Source organism: Nycticebus coucang, chromosome X, assembly GCF_027406575.1.
Source record: "Nycticebus coucang isolate mNycCou1 chromosome X, mNycCou1.pri, whole genome shotgun sequence".
In the NCBI taxonomy this organism is placed as follows: domain Eukaryota; kingdom Metazoa; phylum Chordata; class Mammalia; order Primates; family Lorisidae; genus Nycticebus; species Nycticebus coucang.
Window position 1 is genome coordinate 89753790 of NC_069804.1, and position 23743 is coordinate 89777532.

General features: G+C 34.0%; 1 protein-coding gene across 1 annotated transcript in view; it reads right to left on the minus strand.

Moving 5' to 3' along the window:
* Positions 1–411: 411 nt before the first annotated feature.
* The window catches only part of LOC128576896 (fibronectin type III domain containing protein 3C1-like), a 42146-nt gene continuing 18814 nt past the window's right edge, over positions 412–23743 (minus strand). Inside the window, exons 15-26 of the mRNA XM_053579033.1 lie at positions 23037–23175; positions 22354–22422; positions 21789–21907; positions 21559–21664; positions 21118–21221; positions 20789–20902; positions 18973–19122; positions 4443–4717; positions 3872–4084; positions 2529–2695; positions 1247–1368; positions 412–750 (exon numbers count right to left, since the gene is read on the minus strand). Of these exons, the coding sequence (XP_053435008.1) occupies positions 412–750; positions 1247–1368; positions 2529–2695; positions 3872–4084; positions 4443–4717; positions 18973–19122; positions 20789–20902; positions 21118–21221; positions 21559–21664; positions 21789–21907; positions 22354–22422; positions 23037–23175 (1917 nt within the window). The remainder of the gene's footprint in view (positions 751–1246; positions 1369–2528; positions 2696–3871; positions 4085–4442; positions 4718–18972; positions 19123–20788; positions 20903–21117; positions 21222–21558; positions 21665–21788; positions 21908–22353; positions 22423–23036; positions 23176–23743) is intronic.

Here is a 23743-nt window from a genome sequence, read left to right on the forward strand (position 1 = left end):
ATTTCATGTGAATGTAAGTTGACATGTAGAATTGATTTTCTCCACTTTGTTCTAAATAAAATTCTGAAATGCTGTTGTCTTCTTATAATTCTAAAAAGTTTTCAAAATATAAATTTAAGGCAGGGAATAGTTTTCATGAGAGGTTTTAGTTTTATATAAAAATGAGATTGTTTTTGTTGCCAAAATTATGAAATTTAAAACAGATTTATTTCTTTAAAAAATCTCTTCTACTGTCCACAATGAATTTTTTCAGTATTAAGGCAGTTCCTTCACTGTCATAAAAATATTTGTAAGAATTTTTACACAATGAGCTTTTCTTTTATGTAAGAGTTGAGATGTATGTAATAATTTATATATTTGATATAATTTGTTTTAGAAGTTCCTAAAAAGGTGAAAATGCATAAGAATAGACTAGTTAATTAGGAAGTATTGAATTGTAACAGCACACAGAATGGCAATAACTGCAAATCCTATCACAAGGATTAGAATAAATGTATCCTCACTCATCTCTATTCCGGGCTTTTCATCTTTGTTTTCACTACGGTTGCTTCCCCCCTTTCCTCCACTGCCTTTGCCAGGTGCTGGCTGGTGCTTATGAGTTGATAAAAGAGCACTGGGGCTATATGATCCCCAGAGCTCTTGTATCCCAGCAGAATTTTGATATTGACGTCCAGCGCAGACCTTGAAGCGATAATGTGAATTTGTCAGAAAGTTGGAAAAGGAGAATGAAGTGTTTGGTCCTTTGTAAATCTAAAGGAAAAAGAGTCAAAATGAAAATAGTATTTTGCTAACAAATAAAATAATGTATGGTTTTTGACAAGAGGAAAAATATGAAATCATTGATCTCACAAATATGTTCACAACAACAACAAAATTGACTTTTACAAAGCCTCTAAAAGTCCTGAGGACCCAGTACTGTTTTGGAAATTTTGTTTAACGTAAGAAATAACAAAGAGTTAAAATTGTTAAGGTTTAGTTGCATTGGGTTTCGAATTGGGATGTATAGGGTAGTTGATGGAACTGAGAAATACCAAATAATTCAATAGTAATAAAATAATTAAATGGATGATCTGACTGTCCTAAAATAAATACTTAAGTACATAAGCTTTAGGAACTGGATGAAGCTTTTGAATAAGGTTTAGTTACTTTAAACATCCTAAAATAATATCTTACTCCTTCACAAGAGCTCAATCCCCACAGTATATAAAACTATAAATTTTTAAAGACTAAATTTGCAAGGACATACCAGGTCAGTTCCTTTATCACTGGTAAGTTGAAGATTATAAACAATGGGATCTCCTTTTATTGGCTCCAAAGACTCCCATTTGATCTCACAAATATTGCTATTCAGCTGATGTAATTTAGGTGCTAAAAAAAGAGAATTTCAGATTAGAGAGTTCCCATTTTTCCTGGGTGATGTTGAATACATTGTAACCTCATACAATTCCATGGCCATTAAAAAAAGCCTGTATAGGCTTAATCTAAGAAGTATATAACAGTTCCTACTGTAAAGCCTTTTACTGTACCATCAGGCATCTTAATAATTGTAATAAAAACTTTAAGAAATTAAAATGATCAATAATGCATTTTTTGATTTTCTAGTAAGATCTCATTATAACTTTTATGGTACATTATACATTTGTAAGGATTTTTAACATATATTAATAATTTTATTTTAATATTATGGAAAATGTGTGAGGTAACTAGGGTAGACTCTTTATTTCATATAATTAATTGCTGTACACATTAGGGAAATGGTGCTTAACTATACAGGACATTATTCAGGAAGAGAGTAAGGCATTATTATGGTCTTAGACAAGTCATGTTTAATTGTAAAATGTTCCAGTTAGCTTTACATCAAAGACAAATTATTTTCTAATAGTGATTGGACTCATGTGTGGATCAAGTAGAACAACTAAATCTTACAATTAAAAGGAAAAAAAAAATCATCAAACCCCAGGCTCCAGTGACAGTAAATTGGACTCTTTGTTATATATTCTTAATAGCATTTTATTTTGTTATTCAAATGAGGAGAGTATATTCAGAGTGTCAGATATTGATCTTACTAAGCTTATATAGTCTTATATTTCAGCTTTAATCACACCTATCAATAAATATATTTTGTGAAATAATCCATTTGAGAAAAGAAAAGATATAGCAATGAGTGGATATCATGACAAAGTAAATGGGAATCAAGAGTCTACAATTCTAATCTTGGTTCTGCCACTGACTCAGGATGTCCTTTAGCTAAGCAACTTACCATTTTGGAGACTTAACTTCTTTCTTTTGAGAAATGACAGTGGTGGTAGAGTGATTGGCTTAGATTACATGATCTCTAGGATATTCTAAAGATATTGTGATTGTAGGAGTTTCATTAAATCCTATATCGCCTCTTGAATCCATAAGTAGTACTAGTCTCTTTTGGTATTGTATTGTTAAATATTTAAAACAAAAAGTAAAGCTGAATTTTGTATATGAACTATTGGAACTCTAAGACATCTTTTAGTGTCATGGCTTACAATTCTTACCTTTAAGTGTGGCTGGTGGAGTTTTGGTTGTAGTGAAAGTATAGATACCAGACAGTGGTCCTTCACCAGCTTCATTACACGCTTGGATTTTAAATTTGTATTGAGTATATTCACCCAGTCTTTGCACTTTGTGAGTCTGACAAGGTCCATGGTAAATGATAGAAAATCTGGAGATGGGGAAGGAGATGAGGGAAGTAATATTATTAATCAACAATTATACAGATGCAAATAACTATTTGTATAACTAACTTAAAACTGGTTTTAAAATCTCAATGAGGCTTAAGTAAATAAATTAAAACTCAGATAGATAAAACAAAGAAAAAAATCAGGTTGTAAGTATCATAATGGCAAGGTGCTGGCTTTCATACTTTTTGGGTAATCTCTATTCCTTGACACTTAATGTGTGTTATATAAAGGGAAGAATAATTTTGGAAGAGGCAAAAAGAGAGAGATCAATTATGAGCAAGAATTTAAGAAACTATATCTAACATGGTAATACCTGATTTCATATCTGTTAATTCATTGAAACCACTTTGGATTATAGCATGAAGATACATTTTAACTACTCAGGCATAAACAAGAATAAAATATTGTCTTTTGCAGCAACTTGGATGAAACTGAAGGCCATTATACTAAGTGAAGTATCACAGGAATGGAAAAACAAATAGCGTATGTTTTCAAAAGTGGAAGCTGTCATATGAAAGCCATAAATTAGTTTCATAGTAGGGATGAGTACATTGGATACTTTTTTATAACCTAAGAATATGGGGAAGGGGGAGAGGGAAGGGAGGGAGGGGGAAGATGGGCAGAGGGAGGGTGATGGTGGGATTACACCTGCGGTGCATCTTACAAGGGTACATGTGAAACTTAGTAAATGCAGAATATAATCGTCTTGACATAATAACTAAGAAAATGCCAGAAAGGCTATGTTAACCAGTGTGATGAAAATGTGTCAAACTGTTTGTAAAACCAGTGTATGGTGCCCCATGATCTCATTGATGTACACAGCTATGATTTAATATTAATAAAAAAAAGAAATAAAATCTATAAAATCCAAAAAAAAAAAGTGGAAGCTGAACAAAGAGTATACATGATCATACAGAATGGTATGATGGACATTGGAGACTCAGAAGAGGAGTGGGCAGGAGGAGAGTGAGGGATGAAAAAATTACCTTCAATGTATACTATTTGGCTGATTGGTACACTAAAATTCCCAGAATTCACCATTATATAATTCATCCACATAATAAAAAACCACTTGAACCCCCTAAACCTATTTTAAAAATATGAAATTTTAAACCAATTTTATTATAATACATATTAAAATAGTAAAAGTAGGTTACCTGCCAGAACGATCTCCCATTAACAAGTTGTAGCTTATAAGGGTGGAAAGCAACCCCTTGCTCACAGGGTTACCCCATTTCAGTTTGAGGCTCTGGTGTCTAGAGACCACACAATCAAGATGTGGAGGCTCAGGTGGCAGTGGCTTAGTTTTGGTTCTTATTGATTGGCTAAAAGGGCTTAGTCCATAATGATTGATAGCTTGAATTCTGATTCTAATGTTAAGAAGAAAAAGTTAAAATATATTAATTTATATTTAGAAAATAAAATAATTTTCTACATATAACCTAACCCCCCCCAGTAACTATGTAGACTATTGACCAACATATTGTACTAATTATTAGAGACAAATATTCAAAACAAAAATCTTGAATTTGCATAATCACCAATTGTTGATGAGAAGGAAAAACTGGCTATTAGTATGTTAAATTTGTCCAAAACAGTAAAACTCACTTTCAAAGCGAGTTTTAAGATATATAAGATACAAAAGACTATATAAGATATAAAAATGTAGATCTGATCAAATTCTCAAAAAGCCTTCCATTTACCCAAAGTAAGATACATGTGACTTACTTGTATGTGGTGTCAGGCTGTAGATTTTTCAAAAGACACTCTGTTACTCTCTCAACAGTCAAAATTTTTCTATTTCCATATTCAATGTTATAGCCAGTGATTGGAGAGCCATGGCAGTCTGGTTCCTCCCACTGAATAGCAATGCAAGATGATGCCAATTTGGCAGGCACTTTGTTTCCAACTTCATGTAACATTGGTACTACTGCTGGTATTGTTGCTGGTGTGGTTACTATGCCAGTTTCTCCAAACAGTCCAACCCCAATTATGTTTACAGCCTGAAAGCATATACTTGTTAGAGATTCATTATTAATTTTTGTTCATAAACTGTATTTTTGCATAACAAAATAAATGTTCATGAACACATAGTCTAAAAATGTGGTCCGAAGTTGTTGAAATACGTGATGAAATTTTAGGTGGCATATTTAAGAAGGTGAAGAGTATAACCTCAGGATGGTAAGTGAAGAGTGCCAATACAGACATTTCAGAAAAAATATGTCCAAACCAAACTCATCAATTACTCCACCAAATGTTTTTCTTTTCCTTCATCTTGTAGTTTCTATTTCTGTTGGTGGTAGCCAGATGTTCACATACATTCACCAAGTTTCACTAATTTTATAAAAATGTTTCATTTAGAGGTCATAATAGCTTCACATGTACTCTTTGTCCATTTTCCCCCAAAGTAATATTTTGTATAGCTATAGTACAATATAAGAACCAGGAAACTGATGATAAAATTCATTGGAATTATTCAGATTTCATCAGTTTTACATGCACTTATATGTGTGTGTATTGAGTTCTATGCAATTTTTTTCACATGTGTCCTCATATGACCACCACCAAAGTTAAGATATGGAAGTATCCTTTTGTTATTTATCCTTTTATAGTCACAATAACCTCCTTCCCTCTCCCTCTTTCTAACCCCTGGCAACCATTAATTTGTTCTTCATCTTTGTAATTTTGTCATTTGTAGAGTGTTATATAAATAGACAAATTCAGTATGTAAACTTTTCATATAGGTTTTTTTTTTCACTCAGTGTAATTCCCTTGAAATCCATCATAATTATTGTGTATATTGATAGTTTGTTCTTTTTATTTTGGAGTACTATGCTATGGGATGGATGTACCATAGTTTGTTTAACCATTTACCTGTTGAAGGACATCTCAACTATTTCTAGTTTTGGGTTCTTACAAATAAAGGTGCTATGAACATTTATGTAATGTTTTTTTTTTTTTTTTTTTTTTTTGTGTGTGTGTGTGTGTGTGTACATAAGTTCTAATTTCCCTGAGATAAGTGCCCAAGAAGTCTGGGTATATAATAAGTCATGTTCAGTTTTGTAAGAAACTGTCATAATCTTTTCCAGAGTGGCTATAATTCCCACCAGAAATGTATGAGTGATACAATTTCTCCACATTCTTGTTAGTATTTGATGTTGTCACTATTTCTTGTTTTAGCCATTCTGATAGGTTGTCATGGCATCTCACTGTGTTTTTCCCTAATAGCTAAAGATGTTGAACAGTTTTTCATGTGCTCCTTTGCCATCTGTTTTCTTAAGTAAATTATATGTTTGTGTCTTTTGCCCATTTTCTAACTAGGTCATTTGAATTTTTAATTTGTTGTGTTTGAAGAGTTCTTTATATATTCTAGATACTTGTCCTTTGCCAAATAGGCTTTGCAAATATTCTTTCCAAGTCTGTAGCTTATCTTTTTATCCTCTCCACAGGACCTTTTGTAGAGTAAAAGTTATTAGATTTGAGGAAGTCAAATTTATCACTTTTTGGTTTTATGGCTTACACTTTTGTTATCAAGTCTATTTCCTTTTTGTTTTTCAACCTTTTAAATCTATGTTTATATGGATGGAACTGGAACATATTCTTCTAAGTAAAGTATCTAAAGAATGGAAGAAACAGTATCCAATGTACTCAGTATTTTTATGAAACCAATTTATATTTAATCAAGTATATTTTTTAAATTATTTGCCTAGTCATAGATCCTAAAGATTTTCTCTTATGATTTTTCCTGAATTTTTTTACTTTTATGTTTTCGTTTTTATTTTTCTGTGATTCATTTTAATTTTTGTATAAGGTGTGCGAAGTTTAGGTTGATGTTCATTTTTTGCCCATAGATATCCAATTTGTCAGGCATAATACGCTGAAAGCCTATTTCACTTCATTTGCACCTTGTCAAAAGTCAGTTTGACATACTTGTGTGAGTTTATATCTAAGTTCTTTGGTTCTTTATTCTGTTACATTCACTTATGTGTCTGTCTTTCCACCAGTACCACACTGTTTTCATTGCTGTGGCTATGTAGCAATCTTTAACATTGGATAGAGTGATTTCTTTTACTTTTTTTTTCTTTCAAAATCAATTTATCTATTTTAGGTCCTGTGCCATTTCATATAAATTTTAGAGTGAGATGTATGTCTATAATAACCTTACTAGGATTCTTATAGAAATGCATTATACCTATAGATCAATTTGGGGAACACTGGCATCTTTACTAAGTTGAGTATTCCTGTCTATGAACATGGTATATATATCTCTTATTTATTTAGGTTGCCTTTGGTTTCTGTGATCAGCATTTGGTAATTTTCAGAATCCATACACTGTACACATTTATTCTCGGCCTATCCCTACATATTTCATGTTTTGTGGAGCAATTATAAATAGTATTGTGTGTTAAATTTCTGTTTCCGCATGTTCATTGTTTGCATACACAATTGTGATTGATTTTTGTTTGTTGATCATGTATCCTTGAACCTTGCTGAACTTAATGAATTAGTTCTAGGAGGTTATTTTTCCTGCATTCCTTGGGATAATCTATGTAAATAATCTTGTCATCTGAAAAATGGGGACACTCTTAGTGCTTTTTTTTAAATTTCAAAATTAAAGGGGGTAGAATATTTTTGTTATGTGGGTACAATGTATAATGCTAAAGTCAGGACTTTCCATGTGTCTGCCACCAGGATAGTAGTCTTAGTTCCTTTTAATTTGTATACCTTTTATTTCTTCTACTTGCCTTATTGCAGTGGCTGAAGCTTCCAGTAATGTTGAATGGCAGTGTTGAGAGCTAACATCTTTTCCTTGTTCCTGGTGGCAGGGAACAGCATTGAGCTTTTCACCATTAAACATGATGTGAAATGTAATATTTCTATAGAATTTCTTAATCAAGTTGGGGAAGTCCCCCTCTGTTCCTAATGTTCTGAGATTTTTTTTTAATCATGAATGAGCATTAGATTTTGTCAAATGTGTTTTCTGTGTCAATTGATATGATCATATAATTTTTCTTCTCCAGTCTCTTGATATGGTAGATTACATTGGTTAACTTCCCAATTTTGAACCAGTTGTGCAAACCTGAAACAAATCCCACCTGTTCATGGTGTATAATTATTTTTATACATTGGTGAATTTCATTTGACAATATTTTGCTGAGGTATTTTTATGTTTAAATTAATGAGTTATTGATCAGCAGGTTATTTGGACTTGGTGTAATAGTAGCCTCATAAAATAAATTGGGAGTGTCCTCATCTTCTATCTTATGGAAGACAATGCATAAAATTAGTGTTAATTTTTCTTTAAGTGCTTTGTAGAATTCTCCATTGAAATCATATGGGCCTTGGGGTTTCCTTTTCAGGACTTTTAAATTTATGGATTCAATTTTTTGATGACTGTAGGTCTATTTAGATCATCTAAATCATGTTGGCTGAGTTTCAGTAGTTTGTGATTTTTAAGGAAGAGTTCCATTTCTTCTACATTGTTGTATTATAAAGTTGTTCATGAAATTACCTTTTTCTTTTAATGACCGTATAATCTGTAGAGATATCCATTTTTTTCTGTTTTAGTGATTTGTATCTTCTTTCTCTTAATCAGTCTTATAAGCAGCTTATAAATTTTATTGTATTTTTTTGGAGCACCTGATTGTTGTTTCATTGATCTTCTCTATTGTTTTCCTGCTTTAAATTTCACTAATTTTCACCCATATCTTTTTATTTCTTACCTTCTTCTTCCTTTGAACATATTTGATTAATCTATAAAGTTATTGCTCCTCCTACCTAATAGTTGAGATACTAGAAACTTACATAGATTTTATTTTATTTTTTCTTTCACTTGAAATGTGAGCATCTGGTGCTGTGAATGTCTTTTTCAGCACTGCTTTAGGTGCATAACAACATAGGTGGGATTTTAATTTTAACCTGTTCCATGCATTACATTTTTTTGTTTGATATTTATTTTTTGATCCATGGATCATCCGGAAGTCTATTGTTTAATTTTAGAGATATTCCTGTTGATAATATGTTATTGATTTCTAGTTTGATTCCATTATGAACAAAGAACACACTGTATGATTTCAATTGTTTTTCATTTGTTGCAACTGTATTATGGCCCAGGATATGACCTATTTTGGTGAATTTACTATAAGCACTTGAAAAAAGAATGTGTAATCTCTTGTTGGGTAGCATGTTCTATATATGTTTATGAGATCTCAATGTTGATGGTGTTATTCAGTTTCTGCATATCCTTGATCATTTGGTTTAGTAGTTTTACCAATTGCCAATGGAGGGTGGTTTGAAGTCCCCAAGTATACATGTAGATTTTGCCTATTTGTCCTTTCTGCCTATTAGTTTATGCTTCATGTATTTTGAGGCTCTCTACTCTGTAAGGTTTGATTTATCCTTTTATCATTATGTAATACATCTCTTTGTCTCTAATGATTTCTTTCTCTTAAAGTCTATATTATCTAATATCCATGTAGGCACTCAGGCTTTTTGGTTGTATTACTGATGGCATTGTATATCTCTTTCATTCTTTAATGTCTAACATTCCTAGATTATTGTGTTTGAAGTAAGTTTCTTTGTAGACAGAATATTGTTTTATTATTTTAAATGCACTCTGCCAACTCTTTTTTTTAAATAGATTTAATTCTTTTTAATTGTTTGAGATTCATTGAGGGTACAAAATTTAGGTTATACTGATTGCATTTGCTAGGTAAAGTCCCTCTTGTAATTGTGTCTCTCCTCCAAGACATGTGCCATACATTATGACCCCTATCCCCTCTCCTGATCACCCATTTCCCTACCCCACACCTTGCTTTAGATCATCTACTGTCTTCAAATTAGAATTGAGTACATTGGATTTTTGCTTCTCCATTCTTGTGATGCTTTACTAAGAAGAATGTGCTGCACCTCCATGCAGGTTAATATAAAAGATGTAAAGTCTCCATCTCTTTTAATGGCTGAATAGTATTCCACGGTATACATATAGCACAGCTTGTTAATATATTCCTGGGTTGGTGAGCATTTAGGTTGTTTGCACATTTTGGCGATTATAAATTGAGCAGCAATAAACAGTCTAGTGCAAACGTCATTTTGATAAAAAGATATTTTTTTCTTCTGGGTAGATGCCTAGTAATGGTGTTGCAGGATCAAATGGGAGGTCTAATTTGAGTTCTTTGAGTGTTCTCCATGCTTCCTTCCAAATAGGTTGTATTACTTTGCAGTTCCACCAGAAGTGTAAAAGTGTTCCCTTCTCTCTACATCCATGGCAGCATCTGCAGCTTTGAGATTCTGTGATGTGAGCTATTTTCACAGGGGTTAGGTTAATCTCAGCGTAGTTTTGATTTGCATTTCTGTGATGATCAGGGATGATTACCATTTTTTAATGTTTGTTATCCATTACACTGTCTTCGTCAGAGAATGTTTTGTTCATATCTCTTGCCCAGAGGTAGATGGGATTGTGCTCTTTTGTTCATTAATTTGAGTTCCCTGTAGATTATAGTTATCAACCATTTGTCAAATTCATGCCCTGCAAATATCATTTCCCATTCTGAAGGTTGTCTTTTTGCTTTACTTGTTGTGTCCTTAGCTATCCAAAACATTTCAGCTTAATTAAGTCCCATTTGTTAATTTTTGTTGTTGTTACAATGGCCATTGAAGTCTTTGTCATAAAATTTTTCCCAAGTCCAATGTCACCAGGAGTTTTCTCCACCCTTTCTTCTAAGATTTTTATCATTTTTTTTGTCTTAGATTTAAGTCTTTTATCCATCTTGAGTCAATTTTTATGAGGTGTGGAAGGTGTGGGTCGAGTTTCATTCTTACATGTGCTTATCCAGTTCTCCCAACACCATTTGTTGATTAGGGATTATTTTCCCCACTGTATGCTTTTGTTTGATTTATCAAAGATCAGATGGCAAGTAGAGACTGATTTCCTCTCTTGGTTTTCTGTCCTGTCCCATATGTCTATGTCTCTATTTTTATGCTAATTCCATGCTGTTTTGATTACTGTGGACTAGTAATGTGGCCTGAAGTCTGGAAGGGTGATGCTTCTGACTTTGTTTTTATTGCTAAGAATAGCTTTAGCTATATGGTTTTTATTCTGGTTCCATACAAAAAGAAGTACTATGCTTTCTAGTTCTTTAAAATATGATGTTGGTATCTTAATGGGGATTGCATTGAATCTGTAGATTGCTTTAGGTAGAATAGACTTTTTTTTTTTTTCTGTAGAGACAGAGTCTCACTTTATGGCCCTCGGTAGAGTGCTGTGGCCTCACACAGCTCACAGCAACCTCCAACTCCTGGGCTGAAGCGATTCTCTTGCCTCAGCCTCCCGAGTAGCTGGGACTACAGGCGCCCGCCATAGAATAGAAATTTTGATGATGTTGATTCTTCCCTGGAAAGAGCCTGGTATATTCTTCCACTTGTTAGTGTCTTCCACAATTTCTTTTATTAGGATTTCATAATTCTCTTTGAAAAGATATTTTACTTCCTTTATTAGGTATATTCGTATGTCCTTCATTTTCTTCGAAGCTACTGTGAAGGGAGTTGTGTCCTTAATTTGCTTCTCAACTTGGCTGTTATTGGCATATACAAAGGCTACTGGTTCATAGACATTGATTTTATACATTTTAAACCGTGAGACATTACTGTATTTTCTGATGACTACCAGGAGTTTTGTGGAGTTTCTATGGTATTGTAAGTATAAGATCACATCATCAGAAAAGAGGGAGAATTTGACCTCCTCTGCCTCAATTTGGATGCCCTTTGTATCCTTCTCTTGCCTGATTCCATTGGCTAGAACTTCCAGAACTATGTTGAATAATAGTGGTGATAGTGAAAATCCTTGTCTGGTTCCAGTTCTAAGTGGTAAAGCCTTCAGTTTTACACCATTCAGTATGATGTTAGCTGTGGGTTTGACATAGTTGGCTTCAATCAGCTTAAGAAATATGCCACCTATGCCTACTTTCTCAAGTGTTCTTGGTAGAAAAGGATGCTGAATTTTGTAAAATGCTTTTTCTGCATCTATTGAGAGGATCATATGGTGTTTGTTTTTGCTTCTATTGATATGATGTATTACATTTATGGATTTGCATGTGTTAAAGCAGCCTTGCATTCCTTGGATGAAGCCTACTTGATCATGATGTATAATTTTGTTTTCAATGAGTAGTTGCAATCTATTAGCTAAGATTTTCTTTATTATTTTTGCATTGATATTAGTGAAATTTTTTGTTCTACTTTTTGATTGGGTCCTTTCCTGTTTTTGGAATCAAGGTGAAATTTGCTTCATTGAAGTGTTGGGGATAGTTCCTTTCTTCTCAATGTTTTGGAATACATTCTGCACTATAGGTAGAAGCTCATCTTTGAAGCTGTGATAGAATTCTGATGTGAAGCACTCTGGGCTTTTTTGTTGGAAGCTTTTTTTATTGTTCTGCAATTTCAATGCTTGATATTGGTCTGTTCAAGATATCTATTTCTTCCTGATTAAGTCAAGGAAGATGGTAGGATTCCAAGTATTTGTTCATTTCCTCCACATTGTCCAATTTTTAAAGATTTAATTTTTCTATTTCTAGTTAATCTGGCCAATGGTTCATCAATTTTATTTATCTTTTCGAAAAATCAACTTTTCATTTGATTAATTTTCTGAGTGATTGTACTGTTTTCAATTTCATTTATTTCTGATTTAATATTGGTTATTCATTTTCTTTTGCTAAAGTTTGGGATTGGATTGCTTTTCCTTTTCCATTTCTTTAAGTTGATTTATTAGATTGTTGATGTGTTCTCTTTTGGTTTTTTTGGATATAGACATTGAATGTTATAAATTTCCCTTTTAGGATTGCTTTTGCAGTGTTCCACAGGTTTTGGTGTATTGTATCTTCATTGTTGTTATGCTCAAGGAAGTTAATGATGTACTTTTTAAATATACTCTTTGACCCGACTATCATTCAGCCTAAGGTTGTTTAGTTTCCATGCCTTTGTGTAGGGATGAAAATTTTTGTTGGAGTTGAGATCCACCTTTATTGCCTCTTGTTCTGAGAAGATACAAGGTATATTTTAAATTCTTTTGATTTTGTTAAAATTTGATTTGTGTCCTAGGATATGATCTATTTTGGAGAATATTCCATGGACCATTGAGAAGAAAGTATAATTATTTAGCCTTAGGATTGAGTGTTATGTACATGTTTATCAAGCGCAGTTGTTCTAGGGTCATGTTTAAGTCCCTTGTATATTTGTTTAGTTTCTGTGTAGAGGATCTGTTCAGATCTGTAAGAGGAGTGTTAAAATCCCCTACTATTATCGTGTTATGGAATATCATATTGCTCAGACTGATTAAGGTCTGTTTCATAAATCTGGGAGCATTTAAGAAGGGTGCATAAATATTTAGAATTGAAATGTGCGCTTATTGTATTGTTCCCTTGACCAATATGAAGTTTCCATTTTTGTCTTTTTTGACTTTAGTTGCTTTAAATCCACTTGTATTTAAAAATAAGATTGCACCATCTCCCCTCCTTTCCTATGATTTTCATTTGCCTGAAAAATTGTCTTTCAATCCTGAGTTTTACTTTGTCTTTCAAGACTAGGAGTGTTTTCTACAGACAGCAAATGGATGGCTTGTCCTTTTTTATCCAATCAGACAGCTTGTGTCACGTCAGTGGGGAACTCAAGCCATTAACATTTATTGACATAATTGATAAGTGTGGTGGAGTTCTATTCCTCTTACTTTGTGATGATCCATTGCTTAATTTTATCTTTTGCATCATTGCAGAAGATAAGTTTTGTCCTTTAGTTTCTGGGTGTTTAGATTTCTGGTGGTCCACTGTGATGGTCATTGTGGAGAGTAGGTCTAAGTATTTCCTGTAGAGCTGGTATTATTGTGGCAAAGTTACTCAATATTTGCATATCAGTAAATGATTTTATTTCTCCATCAATTTTATTTTATTTTTTATTTTTTTTTTGCTTTTGTTTTTTTTTCCTTTTTTTATTTTTATTAAATCATAGCTGTGTACATTAATATGATCATGGGGCACCATACACTTGGTTCATAGATCGTTTGACACATTTTCATCACACTAGTTAACATAGCTTTCATAGCATTTTCTTAGTTATTTTGCTGAGACCTTTACATTCCACATTTACTAGAATTCACATATACCCTTGTAAGATGCACCACAGGTGTAATCCCATTAATCCCCCTCCCTCCAGTGGCTCAAAGGGGGTAGGGTGCCGGCCCAATATGCTGGAGGTGGTGGGTTCTCCATCAGTTTTAAAGCTTAGCTTAGCAGGATATAGAATTCTGGGCTGAATTTTTTTTTTAAAGTAGATTAAATTTACATGACCATTGTCTTCTGGCTTGAAAAGTTTCACTTGAGAAGTACATAGTCACCTTGGTGGACTTTCCCCTGAGGGTTCATTGGCACTTTTCCTAGTAGGTTGGAGAATCTTCTCTTTCATCTTGAGTTTGGACAGGTTCATGACAATGTGTCTTGGAGAAGCTCAATTTGAGTTGAGATGACACAAGACCCCACCTCCACCAAATAGAGAAGAAAATAAAAAATACTATAAATCAAATCAAAATAAACAAGCAAAAAAAACCTTAAGGGATAAAATGGGGAGGGATGAATAACAGTGGCTGAGAAACTAATAAAAATAAAACCCTTATAATTAAGGAACACAAAAATAAAACATTATACATACATAAGAAAAATGAATAAAAAAAGAAAAAGAAGAATCTGGTGGGAAAAAAGGAGCAATTTTTTTAAAGAAAAAACTATATGTATCTCTTCATACACATAAATGTATGGATATATGTATATGGGTATAGATATATAGATATATCTTGCTGAATATTGCCTGGGCAATAGGTGACCTTCTGGGTTGTGAGATGGTAATCACAACACTGATTCAAGTGTATAAGCTGGAGACTGGAAGCCTCTGCTGACTTCTTTGCCCTCAAACCCCACAGGGTTGGCAGCCTGAAGCTCTCCTCATAGTGCTTAATAAACATTCTTTGACCTTTCCAAACAGTGTATCTTGGTTGGTTAGTGGCTTTCCCAGGAAAGCGTGTGTCACTTGGGTCTCTCCAGATGTGGCTGCCTGCTTATCAGGCACACCAAAACTAGCCTTGCTCTAGGACCCTGAGGGCCAAGCCTGCAAGGCATCTCTCCCACAATGGCTGCACCCAGCCTGCAGCTGAACAATGAAAGCTCTGCTGTGCCCCAGTGGCTTAGTTCTGGTCTCTGGGTGCTGTTCAAAGTCATTTCTTCACTCACTCGAGCTCTCCCAATGTAATCAAAACAAATTGCCCATGTCTTAAACAACAACAACAACAACAACAACAACAACAACAACCACCACCACCACCACCACCTGCAGGGAAGGCCTTCCCTGTCTGCAAACTCTCACTGCCACTGCCGCTACAGCTGCCACAGTCTGCTGGCCTCTGCCTAAATGCAAACACTTGCTAATTCTCCACTGCTTTCATCCTCCTCATTGGGTTCTGAAGTCTCTTGCTGCCTTCCTGTGCCCCTGAACAGATGTTTCTGGGCAGGGCCCACAATCCACAGGTGCCTGGAGGAGTCTTCTCTCCCTAATCTCACTACGCCTGGCTGCAAACAAGCTGTCTCTAGTTTGCCACTTTGCTCTCCACCTCCTGTCTTTTAATTGACAATATTAGACCATATGCGTTTAAGGTATTATTGACATGCTAAGCCTTAATATTATTGTTGTTTTCTGTTTGTTCCTTCTGTTTTTCATTCTCCTGTTTTGCTTTTCTTACCTTTCTGTGTGATAATTGAATACTTTTCAACATTCCAATTTGATTTGATTTATTTATAGTGTTTTTAAGCATTTTTCTTAGCATAGTTTTCTTAATGGTTACTCTAGGTATTAAAATATACATGTGTAGCTTATTACAGTCTATTGGTATTAACATTTGCTACTTTGAGTGAAGTTTAGAAACTTTACTTCAATTTAAGTACCTTTACTTTCCCCAGTTTTAAAATATGACCATCTTAAGTATTTCCTCTCTATGTATTTAGTGCCACAACAGAGGAGGTTATAATTTTTGCTTCTTTAAGAAGAAGGATGGTCAATTATATTTATCCCCATTTTTACCCAAACCTTCTTCTGTTATTTACTTTTTGTGTAGAGAATTTTCATTAGCTATTTTTAAAAGGTAGGTTTGCTGGTAACAAATTCTCTTAGTTTTCTTTCATTAGAGAATGTACTTATTTCTTCTCCATTTCTGAAGGATAGTTTTGCTGGATATGGATATTGTCAGTACTTAAAAATGTGCCACATTTTTTTCTTGCCTCCATGGTTTCAGATGAGATATTCACTATCATTTGAATTGATATTCCTCTGTAAGTAATGTATAATTTCTTTCTGGGTGCATTCAAGATTTTTTTCTTTGACTTTTTCCCCTAGAAGTTTCATAATGATGTGTAGCACAGATTTCTTAGGATTAATTGTATTATAGGTTTACTTGACTTCTTTAATCTCTTATTTTTTACCTCAAATTGGAAAGTGTTCACTATTCCATTATGTACTTTTTCAGTCTCACTGTTTATCTTCTCTCTTTCTATAATTCTGACTTTAATTTATGAATATCACCTCTTTTGTTATTGTTTCATATGTGCCTGAGATTCTATTCATATTACTTCTTTCTAAATTCTTTTTGGTAATTGGGTTGGGTAAATTCTAGTAATCTATCCTCAAGTTCACTGATTATAATCTTCTGTAATCTCTAATATTGAGCCTTTCCAGAGAGTTTTTTATTTTGGCTGTTGTATTTTTCAGTTCTATGATTTGTATTTGGGTCTTTTCTATAACTTATTTATTTGTGGATTTTTTTCTTATTTTTAAAATTGGTTTCATGATAACTCGTAGTTGCTTGTTGAAGTATTTTCATGATGGCTGCTTAAAATCCTCTTCAGATAATTCAAACCTCTGATTTATCTCAGTGTGCTATTTATTTTTTTTTTATCATTCAAGTTGTTGTTTTATTGGTTCTTGTTATAACAAATGATTCCTTATTTATTTTGGGCATTTTGAATATTATGAAGATCTGATCTTATTTAACCAGTTTCTATTATTCAATCTTTCTAGAAATATAGCGAAAGTGTTGAAAGGGACAGAAATTTAGTTCCTGTCTAGGCTCTACTACCACCTTCTCAGAAAAAGTAGGGCAACTATTTGTGCTGAATCCTTGCCTCTGAGTCGGAGTATAAGGTCAGCTCCATACTCGGTCCTTCTGATACCATGGAGGGAGTAGTAGAAAAATTATCCATACTTCTTTGTTCATATAAAGTGGAGTGAAAGCATAGCCCCCACCTGGATATTGATGACACCTGGAGATAAGTATGATGGAAGTAGGTGTGTCACATAGCATAGCTTCCCTATACCTGGATCTGCCTTGTTGATACTGAGTAGGGGTGAAAGATGAGCTCTCCATTGAACCTTATTGACACCAGGTGGCAGGGAGGTGGTGGGGAACTTCAGTACTGACTAGAACTGCTTCCTATATCCTCCTTCAATCTCACTGCTGCTAAGGGGATATGAAGGTCTGCTCTTTATCAGACCTCACTGACACAAGGGTAGGAGGAAAGAGAAGTGTGGACTAGCTTGAATCACATCATTTGTTCAGTCTTTTGCTACTGTGTGTGGGTAGAGGCTTAGCTTGCCAATAAACACCACCTCTGCAGGCAATTAGAATGTTGCTGCTTGTTTCTATCAGAGATGTATAGTAAATCATCAGGTCCCTGCTTGGACACACTGTCACCAGTCTGAAGGGGAATGGGAGTAGAGAACCACCCGCTTTTGCCAATCAGTGGATGAAAGTTTAACATCCTGTTAAGCCCTGCAAAAAGTATTGCATGGGGAAATTGGAGTGTATTTCTTGCTTCTAGGGTAGGTTGGATGGCTGGTCAGCTTTCTGCTTGGTATGTTGAATCCCAGTAGCTGGGGGAAAAGAAGGGATGTTTATGGTTTTTCCACTAATGTTTGGATAGAATAAAGCAAGTATTGCTAAGGTTTTCTGTTGTCAGGCTGCCCTTTTTCCTGGTCACTTTGCTGAAGGTAACAAGTTTTTTAATGGAGTTTTTTTCACTGTTCATCCCTGTTGGCAATTCTGAGTTGGAGGCTTCTTTAGCATCTCCTTTCTAGGATCTATGTGAGGTAATTAGTAGTGGGTTTCACACAAAGGGTTTCACTACTACGTTTTTCTTTAAGTTGTCAGTTCTCTAGGAAGTCTGCTGCCTTCTATCTCCTTTCAGAGTATTCTTATGCTTGTGTGTTGTGTTATATATTAATTTTTAGTTGTAAGAAGGAGAATCTGGGAGTAAAGAGGCTACTCCATTTTGGCAAGAACATATCCCATGGGTTTTTATTTCCTTAATATCTTTTAAAACCAATAATGTCTCAGCATTCCCACTTTCATAGCCTGAATGGTCATAACCTCATCACCTATACTTTGAACTATTGAAATGACCTCTTAACTAATAAATATATATTGTGAGAGAATTTTTTTCAATACAAAAAACAGGGATACTCCCAAAAATATGAGAAAGGATATAAAAATTCCTTAAAGGCAATCTGGGGGATGGAGCTTAGATGCATAGTATTAGGGATCAAGTTATGAGTTACAATTCTATAAATCCAGAAGAGGAAGAGATCACTTCAATATATGGTTATCAGGGAAACATATATGCAATAACTGAGTTTTAAGATATGAGATAGGCAGAGAGCATAGAATGAACAAAAATACAAGGCATATAACTGGATCCACCTTGTTGATACTGAGGTGGTGGTGGGGTAGACTTGTTTGTTTGGAATAAAGAGTTTCCACGTTTTTTTCTAATTCGTGTTAATTATCACTTTGAGTGTTTATTAAATATACTTATTAGCAAACATCCGGATTAGAAATTTTGATCCAATAGATATAATGGGAGGGTAGGAATCAATATTTTTAACAAGATTTCACATGATTCCTAAGTTTAGGAAAATTTTGGAAGCACAGAATTGCAGAGAAAATAATGGCCAATCTAGTTGGAATGAAAATGTAGCTACCAGATTATGTGGGACTTCAAATGTTAGGTGAAGGAGCTCAGAATGTTGGCACTGAATATGAGCAGTATTTAAGATTTGAAATTCCGTGACTCCATCCTTGTTTCTACACTAGAAATGCTGCCAATATTATGAATTTGTATACCATAGGTTAATAGTTGTTGACAAATGTTTACATTGGAAGATCTGTCAGTGTTACCTGGACTCTGCAAAAGTATGTAGTTGCAGGAATGAGGCCTTTAACTTCATAGCTTAGGCAAGGACCAGTGTAAATCAAGTGCATTGATTCTTCAATTTGTCCCCATTCTAGTCTGTAATCAGTGATCTCAGCACCATTACATATAGGAATCTGAAAGATATAACAAACACACAAATTGAGTTCTTTCTTTTTAAGTGGTTACTACATGAGATACTGTGGAGTGTTACAACACAATCCTTTCAATGACAAAGCTTATAATTTATTAAATCATATGAGATATAGACAAGTGTAGAAATAATTATACAAGGAAGAACACTAAAAGGCTCACATAAAATTAAGAAAAAAGATCAGCTAAATCCACATATTAGATAAATGCCTTTAAAATTATTAAAATTATTTTCAAATGGGTTACTTAAGAAAAGTAAACTTAAGATATACTAATGTTGTTTAATATTACTATTGGCTAGTGGGATCAAAAAGAAACCCTAGGGTGGGTCCAGCAGCTCTCACGCTTGTAATCTTAGCCTTCTGGGAGGCTGAGGCTGAGGCTGAAGAATTGCTTGAGCTCAGGAATTTGAGACCACCCTGAGCAAGATTGAGAATCCATCCCTATTTAAAATAGAAAAATTAGCCAGGCATGACACACACCTTTATCTCCAGCTACTTGGGAGGCTGAGGCTGTTTAATATTACTATTGGCTAGTGGGATCAAAAAGAAACCCTAGGGTGAGTCCAGCAGTTCATGCTTGTAATCTTATCCTTCTGGGAGACTGAGGCTGGAGAATTGCTTGAGCTCAGGAATTTGAGACCACCCTGAGCAAGATTGAGAATCCATCCCTATTTAAAATAGAAAAATTAACCAGGCATGACATGCACCTTTATCTCCAGCTACTTGGGAGGCTGAGGCAGGAGGATTGCTTGAACCCAGGAATTTGAGGTTCTGGGAGCTAGGCCAAAGCCATAGTACTCTAGCCCTGGCAGTAGAGTGTGACTCTTGGCAAAAAAAACAAAACAAAACAAAACAAAAACAACAACCAAAAAACAAGTAAACAAACCCTAGAACTCTCTGGCCTTTATTCAATGATGTGATCAGCCCTGTCATTTATGATTGACAGATCAAGGCTTTTGTTTCACTGCTAGAATTTGGGAAAAGTGAAAGAAAAATTCATAGACATTTACATGGCTAAATAATAGACCAGTTTTTATTTTTTGAGCTTAATTACTTTGAAGGGGAAATATTCACATGGATGCTAGAAATGTTTGTATGTTTCTTTCTTTTTTTTTTTTTTTGTGGTTTTTGGCCGGGGCTGGGTTTGAACCCGCCACCTACGGCATATGGGACCAGCGCCCTACTCCTTGAGCTACAGGCGCCGCCCGTTTGTATGTTTCTTAAAGCTTTATTACATTAGCCATATTTATACTGACTCATACTATAGTGTTACATGAAAATAAATAGGACCAGAGATTTCTCAATGACACTTTCAAGAAAATGCTAAGTTCTATTAAATGATTTATCTTTATTATTTCTTGTTTTGGTCTTAGAAAGTTAATTAGTTACTTATTGATAGTCTATTTGGTTTCCCAAAATTATTATCCTCCTCAACAATAGGATCTAGAGAGCAGGATCTCTATTGCCATAATCTTCCTAATACCATTAGTATCAGGGCCTGGGTGTGTTGTAGAAACAATGTTCCAAGATTTGTGGGTTCCTAACTCTAAACTCTGACTCCTTACAGAATTCTAGATGTTCCAAAAAATGTCTAAGCCAATTATATTTTTATATTACTAAAATTAATAAAAATAAATTGATAACATACTCCCCAACTAACAACAATACAGGTTGGACCTTTGCAGGTTAGCACAGGTGTACCACATTGTGAAGGAGGGCCTGGGACTGGTTCAATTTCACATGTCATTGAATGAGATCCAAACTACAAATAAACAGCAAACAAACAAAGAATCAAACACATGAATGATTGTGCAAGAATGGTCACTCCCCAACTTGACAATAAGTAGAAGCACATATTCATCCAAAGTGAAATAAATTACAAGTGTGATAACTGAACAATATAACTTCCCCAGTCCCAAGCCATGGTTGCTGCTTTTCAAAAGACACTATAGATATCTAAGGAATTAATTTACTCACTATACATCTCACTTCTGAGCCAGGATGCTCTTGTGTGTCATCCTGGTTACCTTTTGCCTTTTTTACATAGAGTGCTTCAGAGTTTCCATTATCAAGGGAATTCTCTAGAAAAATACGCAAAATACACTTATTTCTTTTTGCAAATAGTTTTAAGGGTGTTTCTTTAATATGATACAAGATAATTTAAGAAGACTGTATGTTGAAACACTTAAGGTAACAGAAAACTCAAAATACATTAATTTGTGTCAATTAACTTTTTAATTTACATTTAAAAATTATGGTTTCAATTACTATGTAAGAAACAATTTGCTGAGCAATATTTAATTTTGTTCTAAAATAAAATAATTTGCTGTGCTTTAATAACATTTAATATATTAAAAATCAAAAGTTAAAAACAGGAAATTTAGGTCCAGTCATTAAAATCACACAAAGAAGCCTCACCCCCTCGGAGGTTTATTTCTCTGGACGTTGTTTTACCATTCAAGAGTGGAGGATGACAAGATGGAGGAGAAAGAGTAGGTGTTTGAATAATCAATATATCTGAAGGCTAAAAGAAAACAGAACACCTTATGACCATACTGAATTCAAGTTCTGTTTTATAAAACATTTAGGAATATGATACAGTGCATTTCAGTCCTCAGCTTAAAAACTTTCCCTCTTTCTTTTCTCACCTTGCTTTGACCTATTGGTGAAGTACAAAAGACTCTCAGTTTATATGCAGTGCCAGGTTGCAGGTGAGCATATAGAAATTCCCTTGTATTTCCATTATAGATTATGTTCCAGAGATTCACTGAAGGGATACAAGCAAATTTATCCAATGTATTTATAAGTAGCTTATAAAGTTATGGTTTCCCACCATTTCTCATTTATATAATAAGAAGTAACCATTTTGGAAATTAACTTGGTCCAATTACCTATTTACAAATAGTTAAATAATGTATTCTGGTAGAATTAACCATAAATATATCAGTCATAATATATCAGTAAGTAAACATGATATGTTACTAAAAACTGGACATATCCAAGTAAGTTCTGGGGTTCAGATAATAGTATTGTACCAATGTCAATTTCTTGGTTTTGATATTTGCACTATGGTTATATGAGATATTAATATCAGCAGAAGCAGAATGAAGGGTTTATATTAGAAATCTCTGAGCTATTTCTGCAACTTCCAGATGAGTCTAAAATTACTTCAAAATAAAATCTTTAAAATCTAAAAAAATCATTATGACTTACCATCTGAATTTTCACTAACTTCTAAACTGTAATTTGATATGTATGTTCCACCATTATCTTTGGGTGGTTCTGAAAAAAATTAAAATTAACTTCAAAATCTTCCAAAGGAAAGTTATGCTATAAATTAACAAAAAAATTTACATAGGGAAAAATACAAACAGGAATATTAATAAAGACCATACATATTAATAAAGACCATAAAAACATAATCAAATTACATGCTTGTAAGATTGGGAATAAAGCATTTAAATAATATTTTAAAATTATTTGGAAGAGACTAAAAAGCTAGGTATATATGCTTTAAATTTGATCTTTGTAGTTTAGAGGAAAAATAATTTATATATATATATAATTTCTTGTTAACTTGACATTTATTATCGATGTGATCTTCTATTTGTGACTGCTAATTACATGTACTCTTACTTGGAATGATGATAATATTTAAGGACCCATAAATATTCAATAATTTGTTCATGTGTGAATTAATGAGACAGCAATAGAAAACTCAACAGAAAACTAGAAAAAGTAAATGGTTTGCAACTAAATTCATTTATATGGTAGACTATTTCACATATAAATGATTAAGAGAATATTTTATAAATCTAGGGGTTATTAGAGGAAGATTTCTTTTCTATAGTTAATATTAAGACAAGGAAAATTTTAATTACAAAAACTGTACTTACCCCATCCAATTTTTACTTTGTGTGCATGAATCTTTCCCTTTACAAATGGTTTTCCAGGGGATCCAGGCTTATCTGGACAGGTAGTATATTTTACTTCTCCACTGGGGTTGCTTCTTCCTTCCATATTGTAGGCAAAGATCTGTTTGAGTAAAAGAGAATACATTGTTTGACCATTATAAATAAGTTGATTTGAAACTGTTCATAGTTTATAAATATAAAGAAAGTTATTTGAGTGGACTAAATACAAAATAAAGTTTAATTTAAAACAAAGCCACTTGGTAGGAGGCAAGATGGCCAACTGGAGCCAACTTACACAGAGGCTCCCATCTAGAAGGAGAGTTAAAGAACAGAAGTTTATCAAATAAGCTGATAGTTTGGAGCTGAGCCAAAAGAGAAGACTGAAGAGTGCACATCACTCCTGCTGAGGTGAGCTGTGACCCCAAGGAAACAAACAATATGTACAAAACCCATTGCCAAGCGGATGGGAGTCCCCTCTCCCATGAGAATGGCTTGCAGTGTACTTTCTACAAACAAGTGAGCAGATTTCAGATCCCTTCTTATTTTATCTTGTGAGAGAGAGCCACTAAAAACCGGATCTCCTTCCCCAGACAGGAACCACTTGTGTGCCTTGGCATTCTCCCACCAGGAATAAAACTGAACATATAGTCTACCTGCAATTCTGAACTCATGGGGGAAGACTGTCCCCC